The sequence below is a fragment of the Manis javanica genome, chromosome 4 (assembly GCF_040802235.1).
Source record: "Manis javanica isolate MJ-LG chromosome 4, MJ_LKY, whole genome shotgun sequence".
Classification (NCBI taxonomy): Eukaryota; Metazoa; Chordata; class Mammalia; order Pholidota; family Manidae; genus Manis; species Manis javanica.
In genome coordinates, this window is record NC_133159.1 from 17900171 (window position 1) to 17924258 (window position 24088).

Genomic DNA, 24088 nt, shown 5'->3' on the forward strand with positions numbered 1-24088 from the left:
TGAGTAACGCTGCTGTGAACATTTGTGTACAAGTTTTTAAGTGGAATATGATTTGGTTTTCTTGAGTCTATAGCTAGAAGTGGCATTGCTCGGTCATATGGTAATTCTAGGTTTAATTTTTTTGAAGAACGCCAAGCTCTTTGCCAAACTGTTTTCCAAAGTAGCTGCACTATCTCACATTCCCACCGGCAATGTTGGAGTGCTGTCATTTATTCTGCATCCTTGCCAACACTTGTCATTGTCACTCATTCACTTTTTAACATCATCTGAGTTGATGTCCTCACCAACTGAATATTTTAAAGATACTCAACTAGAATATCTAAGTAACTTGCAGAGTCAGTAATTTCAAACAAGGGTGGAGATGATGTTGTGAATTCCTGTCTCTTTGCTGGCAGAACAACCCCTGCCCACCACACCACTTCTTAGGAAGGAAAAGGCACTTTCTGCAGCCACATGGACTCCATGGAGAGAGGGATGCTGACTGAGGCCACATATGGGTTGGGTGGGGTGACACAGGGGAAGCTTTGTCAACAGTTAGAACATCAATTCATCTCTAAAATGGGAAGGATTTGACTTACCTAAAGACAAACAATAATGATAGTAGCAGCAGCTGATATTCATGAAATGCACATGTAAGTGCCAAGTCACTTCATTAACTTCTCGTGACAACTTGATAAGGCAGTTACAATCATTATCCCTAATTTATGTATGAGAAAAACTGAGGCCCAGAGGCGGTTACATGCTTAGTGTCACAGTTAGCATGTCACAGAGCCTGAAGTATTCATTACGGTGCTGGACTGGTTGTGGGGTGGATACAAAAGGCCAAGGAAGGGACAGCAAAGGCCAGAGCCCAAAGAAGAGGACCGGGGAAGGGCACTGTCCCCAGGGCAGCCTTCACTGTAAATGAGAGCCCTGAACTCACAGAACTCTTCTTTCAGCCTCCAAGCTGGGTCTGTGGAATGGGACTGGGTGCAGGAAAATGGGGACCAGAGCTGGCAGCTGGCTCTGAGTGTGCTCAGAAGGGCCTGGTTGCCAGGGGTGGGAAATAAACAGGTGCAGACCCAGTTGCGTCAAGGCCTTGAGGCCTTGTGTATATATGTGTCTGTGATGTGTACATGTCGCCCCGGTCATGGCCATGAGCACCAGCAGGCCCAGTGTGTGAGGGAGTAGATCATTAGTTATTCTCCATTTCAGGCCCACCTATAGTATTTCTGCAAGAGGGGTCCATAGGCTTAGGGGGCACCTGTGGGAATGGGGAAGAATATTAGGACAGCCCAACCCTTCTGTGCACCCACTTGCTAAATCTAAGGCAACATTCCTCTCTGAGTCGGTCTGGTCAGGCCCAGCAGCTGGAGAAATCTTTGTGTTCCAGGCTTCCTGGGGCCCCCATAAGGGGGTCCTGGAACCTGGGTGGGTCATACTGCCTCTAGCCAGTGTGAAGGCTATTCTGCTGAGCCCCAAGGTGAGGCTGACATCTTGTTTGAATCTGAATCTGGGCAGAATTGGGTTATGTTCTGGAGGGATGGGTCCTTGACTCAGGGCTATGGCTTATGTTGAGCGAGGGAGTCCACTTGAGATCGGAACTGAATGGTGGCTTCAGCAGGGTGAAGTCAAGGGCAAGAAGGAGAGTGGGTGGAATTTGAGAGGCGGCCAGGGTCTGTCTCCCCTAGTGGTGGGTTGGGGTCTGCTGTGGGAAGCTTGCTGGTTGGGGTCAGTATCCTGGTGGGCTGTCTGGGTTGGGAGATGCTGGTGGCTGAGGCTGGGACATGCTCAGGAGTAAAGGGCTTAGGCCAGGTTGAGATTGGCACTATTTTCCAGGAAGGAACTAAATCTGGCTTCCTGAGGTTGGTGGGTGGGCCCTGGCCAGCAAGATCTGCCCTCTCCTCCCACCCTACTCATTCCTTTTCCTCCTCAAATAGGTCATCTGTTCCTCTACCTGTGTCACCTCTGTGCTTCCCAGGCAGAAGTCTACACTGTGAAATCCAGGGGACATAGGTACTGTCTAGAGACCGACAGACTGGTGGACTTTATAGGAGTTCGCACATTTGCTTAGAAAAAGTTAATCCAGCATGCTTTGGTATCGGCCCAAGAACACTGGTGTGAGGAGACCTGGGTCCCAGAGTGACTTACTGCTCTTAACAATCCCCTAAGAGCTGTTCCTTGGTGCCCACCTTAAAGAGCTGAGAACCTCTAAGACTTCCAACAAGAATTGGGGTGAGGGGGTCTAAAGGAAGATTCCTTGGGGTCTTTGGGGACGTGTCAAGTCCTCTCACTCATCATGGGCCCAGTGTAATGCCAGCAGGCGGACAGACTGCAGGGTCCTGGAAGCAGCTGGAAGCACTGCGGGTCAGGGGATGGCAGTGGAGGGTGCAGGGAAGAGCTGGCCCTTTAGGGGCCTCATCCTGCCCTGGGGCTGGAAGGGGCCCTGCAGAGGCCACCCCTCTCCACTCTTCAGCCAGAACTATGCTTCCATTTCCTGAGAAAGTTCCCTGAATTTTATTAAACATCTCAGGGAGAGAGGGACCATCTAGGATCTCAGGCATCCGTCTGAAAATTCTCCATAGTGATAAAAAAATTCACTTTATTGGATTTGAAAACTATACAGTGTAGTGCTGTTTTCAAAAGGGCCCTCATGTTTTAAGACCTATTAATGCAGCAGACCCGACTACTCTGGGAGAAAATGCTCTTTCAAATGCAGCAGGAAGGCGGGAAGAGGCCCCACCGGGGTGTGGAGGAAGGCAGCGGCTGACAGCGGAATCAAGCTTGTCCACCCTCCTCTCCTACCTCCCCTCGTCCTGCCAGTGCCAGCCAGAAGTGGAGGAGTGGATGGATGGCATAACTCCTACCAGAATGTTTCGAGGAATCAAAGGATGTCCGACTCCTTCAAGTGAATTCTCCATCCACATGGATGGGGGCACCTGGCACCCCAGTTCAGACATGGACTGTGTCTCTGAGTCCCGAGGGTCAATTGAGGCTCTGGAAGAGCCCATGGTCTGAGGAACCCTCCTGCCCAGTAACCTGAGCTGGCACCCACTTCTCCAGGGAAACTTGGCACCCAGCTTGGCCCTAGCAGAGAAGAAACCGAAACTGGGTGGTGTGCAGGGAGCAGACCACCCTTATTACTGGTTCCAGGCGGTGGGGGGATTCTGGTCCCGGGGTGATGGGCACTCACCAACCAGGGATCCTGCAGCTGCAGCCAGGATGGTCAGTAGTGTCCTCATTGGGGCCGGGCACAGAGCCCTCTTTTGGCCTCCGCTCTGGGCTGAGCACAGAGGGAAAGCTGGGAAGCTTGGCTGCCTTGGCAGCTGGCTCCACCCTAGTGGGCGGGGAAAGAGGGGAGCCGGGTACAAAGGTGCCCAGCCTCCTTCGGAATTCCAGGTCCTGGGCGGGGTCCAGGGGAGTTCCCTTCCTAGCTGCAGGACAGCAACAGTGACAGGCTGGCCTGTTTATCTGGTCTGGTGGCTGATTCATCCCAAGACTCTTTAGTGGTTTCTCAGAGAGCTGAGGGGCAGAAAAGGTGAAAATAACCCAGGGCGAAAAGCTTTATCAGAACAGTTTGGCACAGGGCACCAGAAGCCTGCAGCACACGTCCGCCGTCTGTCCCAGTGATTCTGTTCTCAGGGATTGTCCCTGAGGCAACTAACTGGAGCAGTCAAAGAAGCAGAAAATATGTTCTAGAATTTTCCGGTGTCAAAGGCGAAGCTGTGAGTCCTTCACTTTTTTTTGGCAGGAGGAGGTGTACGAAGTCTGTGGCCACTCCTTGGGCCCCATGTCAAAGCAGGTCCCCAAGCTGGACGATAGGCTTGAGGGTAGACTCCCCTCATAGAGAGGCTGATGGGGGTGGGAAGCCCAGGTACTCTTCCCTTGAGTCTTTGGGGTCTGGGGCCTGTAAAGGGCAAGGAAAAAACAGTGTAAACTTCAGCAACTCTACTGTGCCAGAGATGGGAGCAAAAATTCATGAATGAGCCTCTGGTTTGAGACACTGAAGATTCAAACTGCTCAGTCAAGCTGTCATCTGCCATCTAGAGCTGTGTACATACAGATTACTATGAGATTCAATGGGGTTCAAGTTTAGGAAATGATTTCCTTCTGCTCCCTGGGCCTCAGAGAAGACTGAAGGGGTGGACATGGTCAGAGCTCCGAGTTCCTAGGAGAGTTTGGCTGGTCCTAGTCAGACAAGAGCAGGCTGAGGCCTACGGCAGGAGAGCTGGTTCCCGAGGGAGGCTATGAAGGGTTTGGCTTTTGATGCAGTAGGCTGTGATATCTGGGAATCTATATTTAAGATTTTCTTTTCTGTGTTGCAATAGTTTACTATTATCCCTGAGTCTTTGATAAAGTTTGTTTGAAGCTGAATTTGAGCTGTGCTTTAAAGGAATTAAAATATGGCTCATGCTAGTCCTTTATTGTAATTTCAGGAAACTACGTTTCTTACATTTCCCTTATTTACTGCTTTCTGATAGACTCAACCAATGGGAGGCACTGGAGGAAACTGGAGAACTGGAGGAGAGAAGGCACGGCATCTCTCCCCTTCTTTCTCTGTTTTGAGCAGCAGCCCCAGCAATGGCTGTGTCTCCTCTGAGCTGCAGTTCCCTCCGGCCAGGCAGCCGCCACCATCACTCTGTCGGGTGCCAGCTCCTGGGCTTTGGTATCACCCCAATTTTTCCCTTTAGCTCAGAGGATGGAACAGCTCCTGCTGTGGGGAATCTCTGGGCTGGTTCCCAGGCCCTGACTGAATTCTCAGCTCTTCCATCACCTGGGTAACCGACTCCCTTGTATTAAAGCCTCTTGGTTTGAAACACTCAGGAGGCTTCATATTCCTGAAGGGCCATGATGGATGCAGGGCCTTTGATGATTTTGCAGACAAGGTGGAGGGGAGATCATGGTTGTAGAAACAGGTCACAAAATGCCAAGAAGGGCCCATAGGGAGAGGAGCAGTCACTGGAGCAATCTTGGCTGGCTGGCTGGGGACAAGCTGTGGCTCCAGCAGACGGGCGGGGGGTGGGGGGCTTCCTTGGGGACTCCTGGCAGCACCTGCCGGAAGGAACCTGGTGGAAGAACTAGGCTCCCGAGAGTTATGAGGGACTATGGTTATATAGGAATTAAGGTGAAGGAAGACACTTGGACTGTTAATGAACTGGGGAACATCCAGACTTCATTTCTGAAAGTAGAAAGAAAAAAAAAAATATATATATATATATAGAGAGAGAGAGAGAGAGAGAATGGGGATAGCTTCATGTAACAGTAGGGGTTTGGTTTAATAGAATAATGGTTTGTCTGCCCCGTGGAAGACAAGTGCAGTCTTCCAAAAATGTTGTAGCAAAATGTTTTGTAGGCTGGTAAAGATTCACCATATTTCATTAAGTGAAAAGAAGCATGGCCTAAACTATGGTGAGTGCAAACCTGGTTAAAACACATAGAGAAAAAGTCTTGAAGGATATATGAAAACATTAATGGAGTGAAGTGATCTGTGGGTGGCATTAGGATTACAGGGGGTTTTTGTTTTCTTATCTTTGCTCATCTGCATTTTCTAGAGTTTTTATAGGATAATTTTAAATTATGTATATCCTTATAAAATACAGGAATATTATTATTATTATTATTAAATAACATAAAATATTATTTTATATTCAGGAAAAGCAAGGGTACTTGCAAAACAAGTGGGCATTAAAGACGTGTCTTGGTCTGGGCCATACCCACTCCTGAAATGCCATTACCTCTCCCTTAGCCAAACTCCCTCTTCTTCAAGGCCATCTGGAATGTCCGTCTCCTCCTGCGGGCTGACTGTGACACCAGCTCCAGCCCACCGAGGTCTCACTTATAAAAACCCTTCTAGAGCTCTGGTGTGCTGTGCATTTGGCACATTATTCTCCTGTTTGAGATGCGAAAGTAGAGACTCAGGTGAGGCAGAGGTGAGATGCCAGCAGCATCTTTAATACGGGAGGGGCTGTTGCATGGAGAAGGGTGGAGCCCCCCTTTGTGTATAGGAAAACCAGGTGGGTAGGAGGGGACATGTTAAGGAGGCAAATTTCTTTTGATTTAAGAAAATAGCTCTTGCCATGATGGTGTGATTGACTAGGATGGGCTGCTCTTGGTTGCTGGGAGGGCTGTGACCACTGATAAATGTTCCCTTGATAACCTCGTTCGATGTTCTCTAAAATTCAATGGTTCTTGTCTCCCCAGTGAGGAAGAAAATGTCCTGAGTGCAAAGAGCACCCCTTGTATTTCTCTGTTCCCTCCACGTGGCTGAATATAGAGCAACTATCCAACACTGGCTTACAGAATTGGCCTGTATGGCAGCAGATTCACCCTAGTGATTCTCTCTGACTCAGACTGCCAGGAACATGCCTTTGTTTTCTCACTGGTAAATTTCCCCAGTGCACTTTGCTTTCTCTTGCCTCTGAGTCTTTGTCCAGCTGTACCTGCTGCCTGGAACACCTTTCCAACCCCCTTTCTTCCTAATTCTTGTTCATTCTTCAGATCTCTTCTCAAATTCACTTCCACCAGGAAGCCTTCTGTATGTGAGTCACTCAAGGACTGGGTTAGGGGCCCCAGCTCTGTGCTCCTGTGCCCCTTCAATCACCCCCCATCCCAGTGCATATGGCAACATGTTATTAGTTTCCCCTGCTGCTTCCTATGGGGACAAAGTGTGTAACTTGCTCTCCTTGATAGCTCAGCGTCCACCATGAGCTGGCATGGAACAAGTACCTAGTAATGTTTTCTGAATGAATGAGTGTGCTGGGCGGAGCTGGCTTCTACTGACTGTAGAACATCCCTAAGCTGTAGAAAAATCATATCCTCAAACGACAAATATGAGTGTGACCTGCTCCTGTCCCTTCTTTCAACACACACAGATGCCGGAACCTGTTTTGCAGAAGCAAGAACTTCAAAAGGCAGTGAGCTGTGCTCTGAAGGAGGGCAAGTGCTATGTCCATGGTTGGTGACACAGCAGTGACAGAGCCAGAAGGGGGCTCCTGATCATTCATGGACCAGAGGAGCAAGAAACAAAGCTTTGGCAACCCACCCCAGGGCCTCTTGTTACAGAAAAGCCTGACAATCAGAGTCGTGTTTGAGTCCATCTGGCTCCAAGCCTGGGCTGTATCAACCAGGGACACTGACTTAAATGTCCCAGGTGTGGAGCCTGGGTCTGGTCCCAACCTTGCACCTAACTCCAGGTGACCTTGACCGATCCCTTCTCTGGGCCTCTGTTTCTCTGTCTGTAGAGGAGGCAGAGTAAAGAAGACCTTAAGGGCCCTTGGAGCTTGAACGGCCCCCTGATTCTGTGTCAATTTGGGGTTAGAAACCCCCTGACATCCCAGAATTCCTTTCATGGCTACCGTCAGTGAAGAAGCACAAATTCAGCTCCGTGTTTATTGACTCGGCTTATAACTTCGGCTCCCTTTCAGGGTAAGGAGCTCCTGAAGCTTATGGCATGCTTATATGACCAATGCTTCTTCATAGAACATTAAAGATCCTGCGTCTCATGCTGGGATTGGGGGAACAGTTTCACATGCACCCTGGAAGCCAGGAAGCAAACAGAATATGGGCTTTTGGCAGGCTGCCCCGGGTTGGAATCCTAGCTCTGCCACTTTCCCACAGTGTGCTTGTCTCTTAATCACTTACCGCAGCTTTCTCTCTTAACAGCTAGATGAGCGGTGAGGAGCCTTTGACAAATAACCCCCTTAGGAGGACAGATAACAGTCTCTGCTCCTCGGGGTTGCTAGGAGGATTAACAAAGCTGGTATCTCTGGACAGTTTCTGAGCAGGAAGAGTCTCATGCAGCTAGTGTCCTCTGTTACAAAATAAGGAACCAAGGACCAAGAGAGGTCCCTTAAAACCCTTTGCAAAAACCTGGACTCCTGGGTGTGTAGGCTTGGGGATTGTGGGATGGAGCCATGTGGGCAGCGAAAAATATTCCCTTAAAAGTCTGAGTGGCTGATAGTTTCTGAGGCCAATTCCAGGGATGGGGGAAGTGAGTGCATTGCATCCTACAGGTTAGACCATGTGGTGGGATTAGAGTTATTTAGAGGGGGGACATTCCATGAAAGGGCCTGGAACTCTAAAGATGGGAGTTGGGGTGGGGGGATTCTGAGCTCCTGTTGGAATCTGGCTTCCAAGACGACCATACCATGCCCAGAGAAGCCGAGGCTTAGAGTAGGGTGGGACATGCCCTGCAAGAATGAATGGGACTCACCCTGCAGGCATTGGGACCTGAAGAGGTGCCCCCACCTGCTGACGGCTTGCATACCAGGGCAGTGACCTCCGAGGCGTTCTTACCTTGGGATCTCCACTTCTCCTCCTAACCCACTTAGAGAGGCTGTAAGGAGGAGAAAAGACTCTTGATGGTTTATAAAAAGCTGTCACCCCTCTATCCTGTACCATCGCATGTGGCAGGGCGGGGCTCCCTGGGCTGGAACTGTCCTGGTGCCAACCAAGTATCTCTTCAACAATTGACTCACAGAACTGACTCACCCATTTAGATACAGTAACTTCTGATCTGTTTTTTTTTTTTTTATAACCCCACAACCCTCATCACAATCATCCCACTCTGTGCACACAGGAATGAGCTCAAGGAAGCTGTATGCCAGCAGCCATTCACGGAGCCTAAGTCATTAGGGAGAAAATTAGAGTTCGGGGATGAAGGTGCTGTTTTGCCTCCTACTTCTGCCCCCTCCTCCTCATTCCACTCACCAAGCAGCAGGGACCCCCTCTGGCAGATGCTGGAGTGGGGGACGGCAGTCATGAGTTTGCAACTTACAGGTAAGGTGACTGGAGATCTTGCGTCAGATGACACCATCCCAGATCCCAAACGACCATGTGGCCCCGGGAGAATCTCTGGAAGCTGGGAGCCCCTCCTCAATAGAGATCTGCTGGAATGAGTTGGGGTTTGCTAGGCCAGCCCCAGAGGATGTTCTGTAACCTATGGACCTTCGTTGCCACAGGGGGAGCTTCCAGGGTGGTGTGCATAGCTCTGGCCTCACTGTAACAGGCAACGTGGGTGTCCTAGCCCACGTCCCCCGACACACACACTCATTTTTCTCACACACTCAGCTTGATAGATTTCAAATGGATGTACCTCTGTGTGGGGCACATCTACCCAGGGCTGATGAGGGCTGGTGGACAAATGCCCCCACTTCTTCCTCTGGCAGGGGAACAAATCTGAAGGGTCCCACACTTAACTCCCAAAGCCCCCCAAGGGGGACTGAGCCCCGGTGGCCCAAGCAGTGCCCTGTTTGATTACGTACCTGGACTGACTGCCTTCCCTCCCTGTGTCACTCCCCGCTTCCCCTATGGGTGCCTTCTGGAATCACTGCCTTCACTTTACACTCCCAAATCCCAGGTTCTGGGTCTGCTGCTGGGAACCCAACCCAAGAGCCTTGTAGCCTTAACAGCTAGATGAGTGTGAGGAGCCTTTGACAAACAAGAGCACAGGCATTCCCATTCAATTCTGCCTTTTTCTCTAAGAGTAGAACTTTTTATTTAAAACAGTTTAGGATAGATACCAACAAGCATTAGGAAATTATTTAAATATGGTATAAACAGAGGACTAAATTAGAAATAAATACAAGTACCTAAGAATACTATGTAATCTTTATAATGGTGCTTTAACCTGAGACATCGTCCCTTCCTCACCTTACGTGCTCCAAGCGTGGCCTGGAGCTCATGCTATGCAGTTCCAGGCTGCTGTGTATGGGGAAGGGGCTTTGTAAACAGTGAAGTGCTGAGCACACCTGACACATTATATATGGGTCACAATGCTCTTCCTAATGCTTCCCATGGTTTTTTGTTAATGACTTCATGACTAAAAAGGAGCTGGAATTTAGAATCACTAAACCTATCTCAGACATTAAACACTGAAAAAAAAAATACTTAGAGATAATAAGGCCTAAGACAATAGACATGATAGCTTTTAGTTTTTTGAAATTACCTTCATGAAGCAACTTGGCTGGGTCCTAGAAAAAAACTTCAGCCATGGTCTGGGTATTTTCCTGGGATCCTGCCCTGAGCCACAGCCTTCCCCACTCTGTGGTTTGTGCTTCCTCCTGTGCTCAGTGATGCGGCTGTGAGGTAGAGATGCACATGGGTGCATGCAGGCATGTGAATGCATCCTGGCAGAGGTGAAGGCCTCCAGTCAGCATGGTGCCCCTGGGAAATCCTTGCTAAGACCTTGGCATTTTATTGACATGGCCAAGGCCAGCTAGCCAGAGACCAAAGATGTCACCCTTAGGGATATATATAAGAAGTCAACATTTCAGCATCTTCATTTTAACAAGACAGGTGTTCAATTTAAAAAGTGGTTTGCTAACTTTTTCTTGAAAGTGGAATGCTCTCAGTTCCACCTCCACGGAAGGCCACCTGTGTTAAGTCAGGGCAAAACGAGGCAGCTCTGGCTGACGTGGGGGATCCTATAGCCCACAGCTCCCCCTGCAATTGAGACTTCTCCCACGAAGCCCAAGACCTTTAGGAACATGGTTTGAGAACTCCTGGACCAGATGCCCTCGAAAGCTTTTCCAGACCTTTCATTTAAAGCTATATGCTCATAAGGGCTCCAAAACAACACAGCCTCTGTGGGTGAAGTGGCTACAAAGACTCTTTTTTTTCACAAATGCAGAAATCTAAGTCCCAGCACATTAAATGGCAGGTCCCAGGTCTCAGAGCCAAGATTGTTCAGATCCCTGGCCACAACACCATAAAAAAGTTGGTCCCTATGGCTGAAATCTCAGCTATGCTCATCCATATACTGGTAGGTGTAGGTTAACAAAACAATTGTTTGAGAACACGTATCACTACCCCCAGGTAAGACAGTCACCTATTTCCAGAGGACACTGGATTCTGATAGCTGGAAGGAAAATGAGACTTCTTTACAACCACAGTCATCAACAAAAGGGTCTGAGGTGAGGTCTGAAACAGGGTCTACAGGCCCAGGTGTCAGTTCCCTGCTGGGCTGCACTCTACCGCCAACAAATCAGACCCCTGGAAAGGTGGGCCATTTGTTTCTTTCTTTGTAGGGAAAAGGGAGAGACCAGGAGCCCCCTTGGTGACTTGTGCCTCTGAGAGCTTAGTTTCCTGACCAGGAGGTGGGGGCAGGAAGGGTGGACGGCAGGAGGTAGACAAGAGGTGAGGCACGCTGATCAAGTGAACACTCCCAGGCGCTCTGAGCTCAGGGGCCCAGAGGTCTCCGGGGAGCCTGGGGGAGGGAGAATCCTCCCAGCCCTCGGGGAGCCTGGGGGAGGGAGAATCCTCCCAGCCCTCGTGTGGACAGTGCCAGTGACGAGCAGGGCACTGAGTACACACATCTCTTTCGGAGCCCTCACCACAGCGCAGTGGTAGCTGCAGATGAGCAAACCGCGGTGGGGAAGGAAGGAGGCTTACCCAGAGTCACTCAGCCAGTGAATGGCAGAGCTGAGATCTGAACCCAGGTCTGTCTGATATTAAAAACCATGCAGTTCCATGACTGAGAGAGTGGGATCTGAACAACAACCACCCTTTCCGTTTCACTCCAACACCCTCTGCTAACAGACAATTTCTACTGCGGCCCACCTTAGGGGCTCATGAATCAGCAGGGTGAGACTCCGGGGAGGAGGCAGCTGGGTGGATGCTGGAGAAAGGGCATGAGACAGACAGCGATGGGCCCCCACATTCCCTCCCCCAAATCGAGATGGCCCCTGTGGCGTCAGTCCTTGAGGCCCACTGTGATTGACCTCACCTGTTTCATGTTGTCCAGGGATGGGATTTCTGACTGGCCTGTCACCCCAGAGACAGTGGGGTGATCTGACACTCAGTCTCTGACCTCAGCCCATCCTTGTCTCTACCACTGTTGGAGCTCAGCCCAAAGCTGAGGCCGTGGGATGGGGTGGCCCCTTACTGCTCAACCCAACTGAGAAACAGCGTCCAGCTGGGGTCCCCCTGCTGCTGCAGTGTGCAGGATGACCTCCCCTGCCAGGTCAGCCCAGGGATGGCGCCCCCAGCTCTCAAGTCTCAGTAGCATCTTGGGTCCTTGGCAAGCTCAGCAGCACCAGACTCGGGGGCAGCTGGGGGAGGCTCACCTGGCCATGTAACAGCCTGGCATCCCACCTCTGACCTCGGTCCTTGGGAGACTCCCGGCCCTGCAGCTGCCAGTGCTGCTATTCTCAATTTCTGACTCCCTCCCACCCTCTTCCTCCTCTTCCTCCGAGCAGCTGTCCCAGAAGATCAGTGTCTGAAGAGAAACCGGGGGCTTCCCAGGGTCCAGATGCAGCTCCAGTGATGAGTCCCAGTTGGTCCAGGAGAAGTCGTCTTTCGGGGGCTCTTTCAGGGAATCCGAGTCCTCAGAGAATTGAGGTAGTGGGAGATGCTCCTGACACCTGTCCCCACCTGGCCCTGGGCCCGGCCCCTTCTTGGCCAAAGAAGCAGAGGACCCAGCCTCGTCCCCGGGGGAGGAGCCCACAGGGCTGGCCCAGCTTCCACCTGAAGAATCCCAAACAGGGGAGCCTCTGACCCGGACCAGAGGAGCCCAGGGCCCCCCTGCCTCAGCATGCCCGGGGAGCCGGTGCACCCGCCGGAGGAAGGGGGGTGGCTCACTGTAGGGCTGGAAGCTGAGGCTGCCGCCCGCATCCGCCTCATCATCCTTCTCCTCAGCACTGCCCTGTGATGCCGCCTGGACGGTGGCTGGGGCCCTGACTCCAGGGCTCAGAGGGACCCTTCTGGTCAGTTCCTTTTGCGGGCAGAGGACCAGGTCATCTGGGGACTCTGGGCCCCTGGGCTGAAAGGTTGCCACGGGGTGTCTGTGTCCAGAAAAGTCCTGATTTGGAAATGGGAGACAAGAACAGAAAATGCAGGCTTTCCTGACGCATGAGTGTACTCATTTGGCTTCCCCTGGAAACAGACCCGATACAAGGGTTCCAATGTAAGTAGTTTCTTTGGGAAATGACCCTAGGAAATGCTATCAAGGGAGTGGGCAAGTTGGATGGCAGTGTGGGGAGCGGCCAATAGAGGTGTGTTATCAGGCAAGCTGGAGCTTCCACCCGCTGGGGATGCAGAGAGACACTGAGTGCATTTGTCTCAGAGCACCATCAGGTGAGAGACAGAAGGGGTGGTGGAGGTGTTAATCCCCTGGCACTTGGCAACCTGCCACGTGGGGACAAGAGGCCCGAGGAAGCCCCAGGAGACGGATGCTGGCTGCTAGAAGTGGAGCTGGTGACTTTCCATGTGATAGGCTTGTGGAGGGATGGGGCCGGGGACAGACTTGACTAACAGAGGTGGTTGCTCAGTGAGTGGGACTTCCCTGCAGCTCCCAGAGCCAAGAACTTAAAAAATACTCATGTGTGGCAGGGCCACTCAGAATCCAGCCTCAGAGTCCCGACGTGACCCAGGTGCCCAATGAGCCTCACCTATAGCCCCCGCCTCCTGTTCCACACCCTCATCTGCACAAGTCTGACCCAGCTGACCTCTCTGGATTCCCCCCTCCACCCAGCTGGCCCCTAGGTTCTAAGAGTGAGCCAGCAGCCGAGTAGGAAATTCCAGAGTCGGCCTGGGTAAGGCTCACCCTCAGTTGAATTGTGAAGTTGTGAATGCTGGGACCCTTCTAAGACATCACCTTTTGGCATACCTCCTCCCCAGCCCCGTCTGTGCATCTCCCCTGAGTCCCAAGGCTGGGGGCTCTGCTCTTGGCACCTGACAAATCCTTAGCAAAGATGAAGCTATTTCACTAAAGGGGCTGAAGGAACCTTTCCCTCCCAGTTATATTTGCTATTTGAAATTAGTGCCAAAGGAGTGAGTTACTAATGGTGGAAATTCAGACACGAAGTTGGGTGATGTTTGGCATTCTGGATGATTTGATATTCTACATGAACTATCTCCAAGTCTGCCCTCACGTCCTTACTCAGCAACCCTCCCCCTCTGTTGCACATCCCCAGATCTGCCATACCAGGGCCCGTGGCGTCTTTGCCCGCTGAAGCCAAGGATTTCCTGTGAAGCTCTTCCAGATCACACGGCCGGTGGCAATGACCAACAGCAGTAGCCCCAGAAGTGGTAGCAGCACCAGGAATGCCCAGCTGGCTCCTCAGGAAGGAAAAATAACAACAACTACAGACACAAGAGTGGCTCCCATCTAGCAACTGCCTGTGTGCAGAGGGCTTCGCGTACGTTATCCAAAGTCATCTTCGTGAGAATAAACCTCTCCTACAGATTGGGCAAACCAAGATTCAGAGAGGTTATGAAAGCTGCCCAAAGACACACAGTGTGTGGTGGAGCTGGGATTCTAATTGAGGGGAGTCTGTCTCTGGACTCATCCTCTTAACCACCATTATTATGAAGATCCTGAGGTCCAGGGGGAAAAGTCCCCACTTCCGTACCACTTTGTACCCACCTGGGGCCTCCAGGAAGAAGCAGGTAGGCTTGGAGAACTCGCTGTATTTAGGGTTCCCAAAGGTGTAGATGGTTCTGGCGCTGAGGCAGTGGTGTCCGCTGGCTGCTGGCTGGAGGGGGATGTGGACTGGCTGGTCATGGGGAGTGACTGGAAATCGGGTCTGTGTGGAGAGAGATGCAGAGGTGAGCAGATTTGCTGTAGGGACTGGTCTGAACAGCCAGGATGGGGTGGGCTTGGCAGGCGGGATACAGCTATGTTCCCCACATATTCTTCTCCTGCATTAAAGTTTGAGCATTAAGGGAGCACTTCCCAACATTATCTGGTTTCTTTTCCATTGAGTCTCAAGGTAGAGGCGTTTGGGTTCAAAAACTCTGCCACTCAGAGTCACTCCTGTGTGCACCCCCAGGGCCTGCTGGTCCACATTTTTGGGGGCAGATTCTCCTCAGGCTTCCTACCCTCAGGGCCTCTCAGTTTATCAGTGGGGGGGGGCATCATTCAGCCATTCACGGACACAAAACTCTGGGGCTTCCCTGTCCAATACAATAGTCACTGCTGAGCCCTTGAAGTGTGGCTGGTCCAAGCTGAGATGTGCATTAAGTATAAAATACACACTGGTTTTCAAAGACTTATTGGAAAAAGAATGTACCATATCACAGATTTTTATATCAATCACACGTTGAAATGATAACATTCTATTGAATGAAATAAAGTACATTTTAAAATAAATTTAGAAGGGACTAGCAGTTACCAAAGGGAAAGGGGATGGGGAGGGCAGGTAGGAAGGAAGGGAGAAGGGGACTAGGGGGTCTTATGATAAGCACACATAATGCAGTGGGGGGCATGGGGAAGGGAGTATATGCACAGAAAAGACAAGTAGTGACTCTATGGCATCTACTACGCTGATGGACAGTGACTGCAATGGTGTATGAGGGGGGGACTTGATAATATGGGTGAATGTAGTAACCACAATATTGCTCATGTGAAACCTTCATAAGAGTGTATATCAATGATACCTTAATTTAAAAAAAAAGAGTAAATTCCCCTGTTTTTTTTACCTGATTGAATGAGGAACATTTAAAATTACCTATGTGGCTCACATTAGATCTCTACTGGACAGTGCTGGTCTAGAATATTTGTGAGGTTCTTGGAGACAGGGACCATGTGGAAAGAAGATCTGTGTCCCTAGAATTCAGAGTGTGGAGGTGGTGGGGAATGAAAAATGAACAGGCATCAGTAAACTATAGTCCCTGTGGGCCAAATCCAGCCTGCCACCTTTTTTTGGAAATAAGAGTTTTATTGGCACACTTAAGGTCAGTGGCTCACAGGTGCAGAGCTGAGTGTGAGCATGTGCAGGGGCAGGATGCCCCCTACTTGGCCTCTCAGGTGGAGAATGGAAGGGGTGGGCCACAGGCCAGCTGCACTGCACAGAGTTGGGGGGCACTGCCAGGAGTGAGGGGTATGTGAGAAAGCTTCCTGGAGGAGGTGTGCAGGGAGTAGGCTCAGGAGGGTGAGGAGCTTGGGGGTTTGGCGGGCCAGTGAGGGAGGGAGCCCAGCCTAGGGGCAGGAAAGGGGCTTCCCACCTTGTTCCCAGTCCCCTCCTTCCAGAAATCCACTTCGTACTTCAGATCTGGTGCAGGCATGCAGAGGGGTAGCTGGTATGTGGCACTGATGCTCAAGATCTCCTCTGTCCGCATGACTACCAGGGCGGGCGGGGCCGGCTCCACTGCAGAGAGAGAGCACACCTGTCAGTGCCCTCTGGGGGCCAGCGTCCCCAGGCAGGCTGCTCCTCACGCAGCACAGAGAGCTTCCCCGGAAGGGGTAAGTGGCATCAGTGTTTGTCTGACACCTACTGGGTGAGAGCCTTACGTCCATGAACCACTGCAGGGGTTCATCCGCTGTCCTGGCCGGACGGCCTTCCTGCCTCCTTCCCACCCTTCCTCGCCTGTCCATCCAGCTCCCCATCCTCCCTTCTTCCTAATCATTCTCCCTTCCCGCCAGTGTTCCTTCCTTTTACCGAGCCAAACGCCTACCTTTCTGCTCCCCCATCCTTCCCATCCACCCATTCCCCTCCCCTCGCCGTTTCCCTCCCTCCCTCCCCCCTTCCTCCTGTAACTCTCCTTCCCTCCTGTTCATCCGTCCCTTCCGGCAGCCTTCCTTCCCTCTATACTCTCTACCCAAGGACCATCCACCCGCCTTTCCCTCCCCGTCCTCCATCTCTCCATCCTTTGCTCCCTTCCTCTTAAGCGTCCTTCCATCTAACCTCCTCCCCCCCGCCCCCGCCATCCTCTCCATGCTTCTGTTCTTATCTACCCACCTTCCCCTCCTTTCATCCATCAGCCCAGCCAGCTACTTCCCGCCCAGTTCATCTCTTCCTCCTTCCCTGCCATCCCCTCTCTTCCAGACCTGTTTTTCCCTCTCATACTTTGAGGAGCCTAGGCCACAAGTCACAGATCCCAGCTCCCCAAGGCTACGGTCTGAGAACGTATCCTCCCCTCACCAGCCCACCTCACTCTCGATCTGCTGAGGGCCTTGCCTAAGATCAGAAAGATCTAGATTCACATTCCATCTCCACCACTTACTAGCTGTGTCTCCTGGCAAGTTATTGAACTGCTGAGAGTTTTGCTTTATTTATTTAAAAAAAATGAGTTTATAAAAACAAACCTCACAGGTTGTTGTGAAGATCAGAAATAAAATATGTTGGGGAAAAAAGTGCTGCCTTCACTCAATGTTAACACTGATGATTTCTGAATGCCGTTAAGCATGGGAAATGTTTTCCTCTCTATTTTTAACTTCTTTACTTCCTAAATTTCTACACTGTATAGTAATTGCTTTTGCAACTAGAAATTTTTAAAATTGTTTTGTAGAGAGGCTGAATATCAAAGAAAATAGGAATAATTATATAAAGTTCCTGGTGGAGTTCATGACCAAGGTTGTGTTCAGTGGATAATGGGCATCTCTAGCAGGAGGTACGAACTGAGTTGTTGTACAGACTCAGGCTGGTGGGACTCCCCTAACTGCCTGCCATGAAGTCAGGCTGCATGGACATGGGTGGGGGCTCACGGTGGGCTGCCCCAGAGAGCTGCCTTCTGCTTTGGAGAAATGGGAGACGGATGGCTAGGACAGCAGGACCACTTCGCCAAGTTCCTGGAAAAAGAGGTTCCCCCTTGTCCCCTACCCACAGACCTACCTTCAAAAAGGTAATCCAGGTACTCAGACTCTACCCAGGGAGACCTGGCGTGGAGAGATACTGCCTGCACACGCCCCTTGAACTTGTTGTACAGGTCTTGTTTCTCCAGGCACATCAGAGAACACGCCAGCTCTTGGATTCCCAGACACTTTCCCACTTTCCGCCACCGTCTGGGGTTTGAAGAGCTGAGGAGGAGACAGCAGAGCTTGGGTTGCGGACAGCCTCTCGGGTGAGGGGATGCAGAGAACATGTGCTCATGTGTCTCTCCATCCGTCTGTCCAACCAGCCAGCCATCGGCCAAGACAGAACAGGAATAGAGAGACACGCGAGGGAACCTGGTTGTGCCCCTCACTGGCTCTGGGACCTCACGCTGATGGCGGCTTGGGGAAGGAACAACAAAAGCAAAAGCCTTGCAGCAGGGAAGGAGCTTGAGCTGCACAGGAAGAAGCAAAGAGGCCAGTGTAGCTGAAGCCCGGTGGACAAGGGAGGGCTGGACATGCATGCAGAGAGTCGGTGGCAGACAGAGCCGGGGCAGGGGCTACCCACCTTTTAAAAAAAAATTTTTTTATTAACATATGATTGATATACACTCTTGTGAAGGGTTCACATGAAAAAACAATGTGGTTACTACATTTACCCATATTATCAAGTCCCTACCCATACCCCAGTGCAGTCACTGTCCATCAGTGCCGCAAGATGAGGGGCTACTCTTCTTAAAAGGAGTTTGGATTTTATTCCAAGTGTGATAGGAAGCCAGGAGAAGGTTCTCAATAGGGGCCTGAGGGGATCTAACTTATGTTTTTAAAGATCACTCTGATACAGCAGCAAGGGTTTGAGGTTCAGGAGAGAACATGGGAGATGGCGAGAGTGGTTGCCCCGGGGGTTATTGGGGAGGAAAAGCCAACAGGATATGCTCATGGGTTGGAGGGAGAACATGAGGAGGAGGATCAAGGGCTACTCCTGGGTCTGGGGTCTGAGCAGTGGGTGAGCGAAGAAGGCTTCAATGGAGGAAGGCAAAGAACAGGTCAGGGAAGAATTCCTCTGTCATGTTCTTGGTGGAGTTACACTATGTAAACAATAACCAAAAAGGCTAAAAGGACTGCTGGAGTAGTTATATTAATATGGGACAAAATATTAACTCTAAGGTAATAATAAAAATGAAAAGAATCACCACATACTAGTAATGATTCCATTTACCAGGGAGATATAAAAATTCTAACCTACTAAATAGCTTCACACTACACAACAAAAACAGCCCAAACTACTTCTTATGTTATTTATAATATTAAAATACTAAAAAACTGTTATTATATGAAAGATACACATACACACAAAGAAATAGAAACTCCATGGTTATAATGAGAAATTGTTCGTATGCCTCACTCTGTAAGCCAGGCCCCACTGCTCACATCTGGACGCTTCAGTGCAGGGACCGGGCCAGAATGGGAGGGGCACAGCTTTAGGGTCAGATAGACTTGGGGTTTAATTCTGGCTCCATCACTGGCTTCCTCCAGCAAGACTCTGGGCTCAGTTTCCTCACCTCAAAACTGGGGGGAAGGCAGTGCCCGCCCGGTGTTACTGGGGGAAGAGGTGAAGTACTCATGGAGGCTTTAGCGCCCTGCCAGGTGCAGAGTGGGTTCTGAGTACCCAGCAGCCCCTTCCCATTCCTGCCTCCTCCTCCTCTCCTGTTCTAGACTAACCCTCCTGAACTGTGCTCATCATCTTACTCACCTACTAAAGACCTTCAAATAATCCCCACCTTTGTGCCAAGAAGGCAGGTGTGCTCCCAGCAGCAGTGGCTACCTGGGCTGCCAAGCTGAGAAGGACGCCAAGACTCTGAGCACGCTCTGTGGGGAAAAGGGCGACCATCTAGCGCTACGAAACAACTCGAGCAACTCATCCAGGGCCTCAAGAATTCCATCATCCGGCCTCATCGCTCTCCTGGAGCCCCTCTTCAACTTGCCTCAGAGACCCACCCCAACCCTGGGCAGGCTGGTCACCTGTGCACGTTCTCCCGTCAGTGTCATTCCCACCTCCAGACCTTTACCAAATGCCCTCTCCAAACGCAGGCCACATGCCATCTCCGGTGGGAGGCAGAAAAACCAGGAATGCTGACCGCACTGAACGCAGCTGTCCTAGGGAAGCCCCCGACCCCGCCCACCAGCCTGGTGGGGCCCCTCTACCTTTGATAAGCCACTGAATAGGTGACGTTCTGGGGGTTGCCAGGGCCTGGGAGCCAGGTCAGATACACACTGAAGTTCCGGGAGAGCAGCGACACATTCTGGGGAGGGGCCAGATGGGGTCGCCCTGTGGTGGAGAGAGAGGTCATGGGGCCTGGAGACGAGGGGCATTTGGGGTGGAGGAGGGGCCTGGCAGGCAGTCAGGTGCTCACTGATTTGAGAAGCAGGAGTCATCTGGGGTGGCTGAAGTACAGAGGCCCTGACAAAGGCTGGGAACCCGGGGGTCAGGATTCCAGTTGCAGCTGTGCCACCCATTGGCTGTATAGCAGCCCCTTCCCCTCCTAGGCCTCTGTGGCCTCTTTAAGCATGAATCTCCTGCCCACTCTGGCACCTGACGGTTCCAGTAGAACAACACAGAACAGGAACCATCTAATGGATTCTTGAACTCCAGTGGGAACAGCCCCGAGGGTCTCAAGAAGCAGGGGCTCTGTCCTATTCTCAGCCACGTGCCCAGAGTCTGCCTGCAGGGCCGCGGGCACATTGTAGATGCATAGTCAGTATGTGTCGAGTGAATGAATGAATATTGTGATAACCTGGATTATTCCAAAGGCCTCCTAACTTGTCTCCCTGCTTCCAACCTTGTCCCCTCAATCCCTTCTCCATACAGAGCAAGGGTGAAAGTCAGATCACAGCACTCTCCTGCTTTAAACCCTCTACTGGCTTCCATGTCACTCAAGGCTAAATCCAAAGTCTTCACTGTCATCCACAAAACCCTATGCGATCCCACCCACTGCCCTCCCACTCTCCATCCTTTCCAAGCTACACTGGCCTTTTTGCTGTTCCTGCAGCATGGGAGGTGCACTTCCACATCTAGGCCTTCCTGTGAGCTGTTCCCTCCGTCTAGACTATTCTACCCCTAGATGCCCATCTGGCTCACTCCCTAGCTTCCTTCACATCTCTGTTCAGATGTCACTGCCTCAGGGACACTTTACCTAACCACCTTTAACTGGCCCCTATTGCCCCCTCCTTTGGCACCTCTTCCTTCTCATTGTTAGCTGTCATCTTCTGAAATGCATATCTGATCATACTACTCCCCAGGTTCATGCCCTGCTCAGAATAAAGTCCCTACTCCTTATCGAGGTATGTGAGGATCTACCCAACTTGGCCTGGCCAGGTCATCTGGTTGACTTCTTCCTGACAGCTCCCCCACATGCTCACCAGGCTGCAACCAATCTTCCTTCTTGCAGACCTCAAATCACTGCAGTCTTTGAACCCAGGTGTCCCTGACTGCCTGGTGTTCACCATCTTCTCTTTTAGACTTGATTCAGTTGTCACTTCCTCCACGGAGTCCCCCCTGACATCTCTAAGAAGTGGTGATGTCCCTGCAGCTGTTAATAATAGCACCTACCACATATCAAGCCCTAACTCTCTGCCAGGCACGATGCACATTACCTGCATTTTCTCTTTCAATCTTCCCCACATCCCTAAGAGGTGGGTACTAATTATGATCATCACATCAGATGAGGAAATGGAGGCCCTCTCAGCTAATAAGCTGTAGAATCAGAATTTAAATCCAGGCCTAGCTAACTCCACAGTCGAGTTCTTGACTGCCTGCACTTCCTCCTCTAGGTTCTCATGGCACCTGCTCAGCTTTATTCTCCCAACATCTAGGGACCACTACTGGTCAACAACATCCATTGACCACCGCATGTCTTAAGTTTCAAAGAGGAATACAGCTCCATTTCTGCCCTTTAGGAGCTCATGATCCCATAGAGAATTCAGCGCTCTGAAGCATCACATGGGCCTTGGTGAAAATCCACACAGTTACAGAACGGTATCAGGAAGGCAGAAGCCACATCTACCGATGGCCCTCAGCTCTGCTCCCCACCCCTGGCTTTTAGAGCCAGATATGGGGGCTACTTCCAGCCCATCCCATGTCTTCCAGTTGGAGCTGGATCACCAGGTTGCTGATGCTGTCACGCCCAGCTTCTGAACTTTCTAGCAGGTGGCTGGCAGGAGGCTACAGTCTGTCTGCAAGTAGCTTATAAGGTATCCTGTGGGCAGGACAGGTTCAAAGTCTGAGCTTGGCCACAGTGGAGAAATAGAGGCCAAAGTATTTACCCTCTTTTGAACCTTCAAAGGGTGCCAGCCACTGGTTTGGCACTTGATACACAAAACCTCATTCAGTCCTCAGGACAAACCACCCTAGGGGTGGGTATCATTCTCCTTCATGCAGGGACACTGGACTCAGAAACAGAAGGCAAGTAATTTGCCTGAGGCTATACAGCCAGTCTGTAGAGGAGCCAGGATTTGAACCTGGATCTTTATCCTATACCATCACACTAGCTTGTGTGGTGTACATTTCAGTAGCCTTCAGGTAAAGGTACAGCCAGGTCTAGACAGGAAAACTATTGGATTTGGGTTTGACAGTGAAACGGGGGGCAGAGGACCCTCTCCCCTCCCCCCAATAAATACACTGTCTCTCTATCAGCTTCAATGACACTCACTGCCTGGGGGCGCCAGAAGCTGGGCATCCCTGAGCTGACCTGGGTCCATGGACAGTCCCTGCCCCAGCTTCCCACTCCACAGCCAAAACCGGTTGTGACTGTTCTGTGTGTCTCACTTCTGCCTTCCTTCTTGGGCAATTCCCTTAATCGCTCTGAGCCTTAGTTTCCCATATGAAAAAGGAGGGAGAAAATAATACCTACCTCATAGGACAGATGGCTGGTGATTTTTAAATAGGATAATGGGGTGCCTAGCACAAAGAAGCTGCTCAATAAATGTTGACTTAATATTAGTAATAGATCGTGCCCAAGGTCCCTTCTAACTCTTACATTGTTAGTCCGAGACTAAGAAGATGGCCTAGGGGCAAATTCTGAACTTCTTCCTGGATAGTTGGGGCTTGGTGGCTGGGACCTATCTGAGAGTATTTGGTACTGTGCCCCGTTTTTACCAGTGAGAGCTCAGTTAAAGATGGCTTGTTATAATGACAGTGGGGCACAGGCTGAACTGAACCCTTCCCTCAGGCCTGGGTAGGGCTCCTGACACCCCCACTCCGGGCGAAGGTGATGGGGAGGGCAGGGCACTTTGGTTGGCTTCCCTTACTAACGAGGGTCAAATGTGATAGTAATGCAGGGGGCAGTGCTTTTAGGAAACCTTAAGAAGCACTTTATAAATAAAGGCCACAGATTTTTAAACTGCCACTTTATTCCTGTTCACCTGAAGCTGACGTGGGATTAGGAAACTGGAGCAGATTCCTCCCGGAAAGGAATTTCAAAGACTGGAATCTGTTTGGTTCGTGGCAGCAGAAAACCGGTGGTGGGTGGGCAGGGCCGACTCGGACACCTGCTCCGGTGGCTGCGGGCAGGCTGCGGCCCCCGTCCCTCCTCCCCGAGCTCAGAGTCCGAGGGCGGGCGCCCCGCCACCCCCAGCCGCCCGCCGCCCCGCGCCCGCCACCCGGCAGCCACCGCCCCGCGCGCCCCGCGGCCTTACGTGGCGCCGACTGCAGCAGGCACAGGAGCAGCGGGGCCCAACGCCCGGCCCCCACCATGTCGCCGCTCCGCCGCGCGCTGGGGCGGGGGTGGAGGTGCGGCCTCCCGACACGGGGGTGGCACGGACGCCGCCTGCAGCCAACGGGAAGCCGAGCGCCGCCCGCCCCGCCCCGCCCGCCGGGGCTCCCGGGGCCTCCCCTAGGGCGGCCCCGCCGCCCGCGTGTGTAGCCCCGGCTCGGAAACCACCCCGGGCTCCCGGGTGCCTCCACTTCGCTCTGGTTTGCCCAAAAACCCTCGCTTTGGGCGGGGGACCAGTAAACCCGTGTCTGGGGGAAGGGATGGAGAACTTTGTTAATAACCACAGCTAGCATTTCTGAGTTGGGACTTTTTAACAGGACTGAGAGTTCGGGGCCAGCCTTACAAGTCTCAGACCACTGGGCGCATCCAAGCGTGCTCTGTGTGCCAGGCCCTAAGCCAAGCCCTTTCTACCCATTACGTACCGTACTCCCCGCGAGCATCCTGTGGGCCGGTCCTGTTCCTCTACATTTTTCATGCCGGCGTGGCAGCCTCCAGAATGGAGTGAACTTATTCTGGGAAAGCGGGTCTCTCCCAGGCCAGAGACTGTGTGTGGCGCATTACCAGACACCTGAACAGTAATCACTTCCAAATAATGGAACCAGCCCCATGGCAGAAAGGTCTACAGTCATTAAAAAGGATGTTGCCGAGGGACACGTAGTGACTCCGGGATGTTTACAGGACACTCAGTAGCAGAATAGCAAGTACTGAAACACCGCACCATTTTAAAAAATGTCTATCTGTAGGTACTGAGAACAGAAACGTTGTTAACATTGATAACACCAATATGTTATTACCTCTGGGTGGTGAG

At 51.5% G+C, this 24088-nt stretch overlaps 2 protein-coding genes and 1 long non-coding RNA gene across 6 annotated transcripts in view; 1 reads left to right on the forward strand and 2 right to left on the reverse strand.

The window, feature by feature from the left end:
• The window catches only part of IL22RA1 (interleukin 22 receptor subunit alpha 1), a 16129-nt gene extending 12782 nt beyond the window's left edge, over window positions 1-3347 (reverse strand). The window contains exon 1 of the mRNA XM_017646132.3: window positions 3173-3347. Within this exon, the coding sequence (XP_017501621.3) occupies window positions 3173-3221 (49 nt within the window). The 5' untranslated portion in view covers window positions 3222-3347. The remainder of the gene's footprint in view (window positions 1-3172) is intronic.
• The window catches only part of LOC108387777 (uncharacterized), a 25166-nt gene extending 11176 nt beyond the window's left edge, over window positions 1-13990 (forward strand). Inside the window, exons 1-6 of one of the 2 annotated variants that reach the window (XR_012130065.1) lie at window positions 3569-3704; window positions 6852-7404; window positions 8558-8757; window positions 10795-10892; window positions 12177-12318; window positions 13893-13990. This is a non-coding gene — a long non-coding RNA (uncharacterized lncRNA). Of the gene's footprint in view, window positions 1-3568; window positions 3705-6851; window positions 7405-8557; window positions 8758-10794; window positions 10893-12176; window positions 12319-13892 lie in introns of those variants that run through there. The other variant, XR_005061252.2, reaches the window with a different exon arrangement.
• IFNLR1 (interferon lambda receptor 1) lies at window positions 8794-23328 on the reverse strand. Of its 3 annotated transcripts, none has more exons than XM_037017914.2 (7): window positions 23204-23328; window positions 19715-19838; window positions 17532-17716; window positions 15925-16067; window positions 14345-14504; window positions 13904-14034; window positions 8794-12778 (listed from the first exon to the last, which is right to left on the reverse strand). In XM_037017914.2, exons 1-7 carry the CDS (start codon window positions 23259-23261, stop codon window positions 12041-12043), a joined length of 1539 nt encoding a protein of 512 aa, XP_036873809.2. In that variant the 5' UTR covers window positions 23262-23328; the 3' UTR covers window positions 8794-12040. The 3 variants fall into 3 exon arrangements, with proteins under 3 accessions (XP_036873809.2, XP_036873808.2, XP_036873810.2); XM_037017913.2 differs by having other exon boundaries at window positions 8795-12778; window positions 13904-14037; XM_037017915.2 differs by lacking the exon at window positions 23204-23328 and adding an exon at window positions 19263-19378 and having other exon boundaries at window positions 8795-12778; window positions 13904-14037.
• Window positions 23329-24088: the final 760 nt, after the last annotated feature.

What these genes read in the sequence shown, in the direction of transcription:
- IFNLR1 (XM_037017913.2), bottom strand. Translation starts at nt 23,261, where the DNA reads ATGGTGGGGGCCGGGCGTTGGGCCCCGCTGCTCCTGTGCCTGCTGCAG. An exon ending in TATTCAGTGGCTTATCAAAG is followed by an intron (nt 17,717 to 19,714) that starts GTAGAGGGGCCC and finishes TCTCCTCCTCAG; the next exon opens with CTCTTCAAACCCCAGACGGT. An exon ending in CCTGGATTACCTTTTTGAAG is followed by an intron (nt 16,068 to 17,531) that starts GTAGGTCTGTGG and finishes CTCTCTCTGCAG; the next exon opens with TGGAGCCGGCCCCGCCCGCC.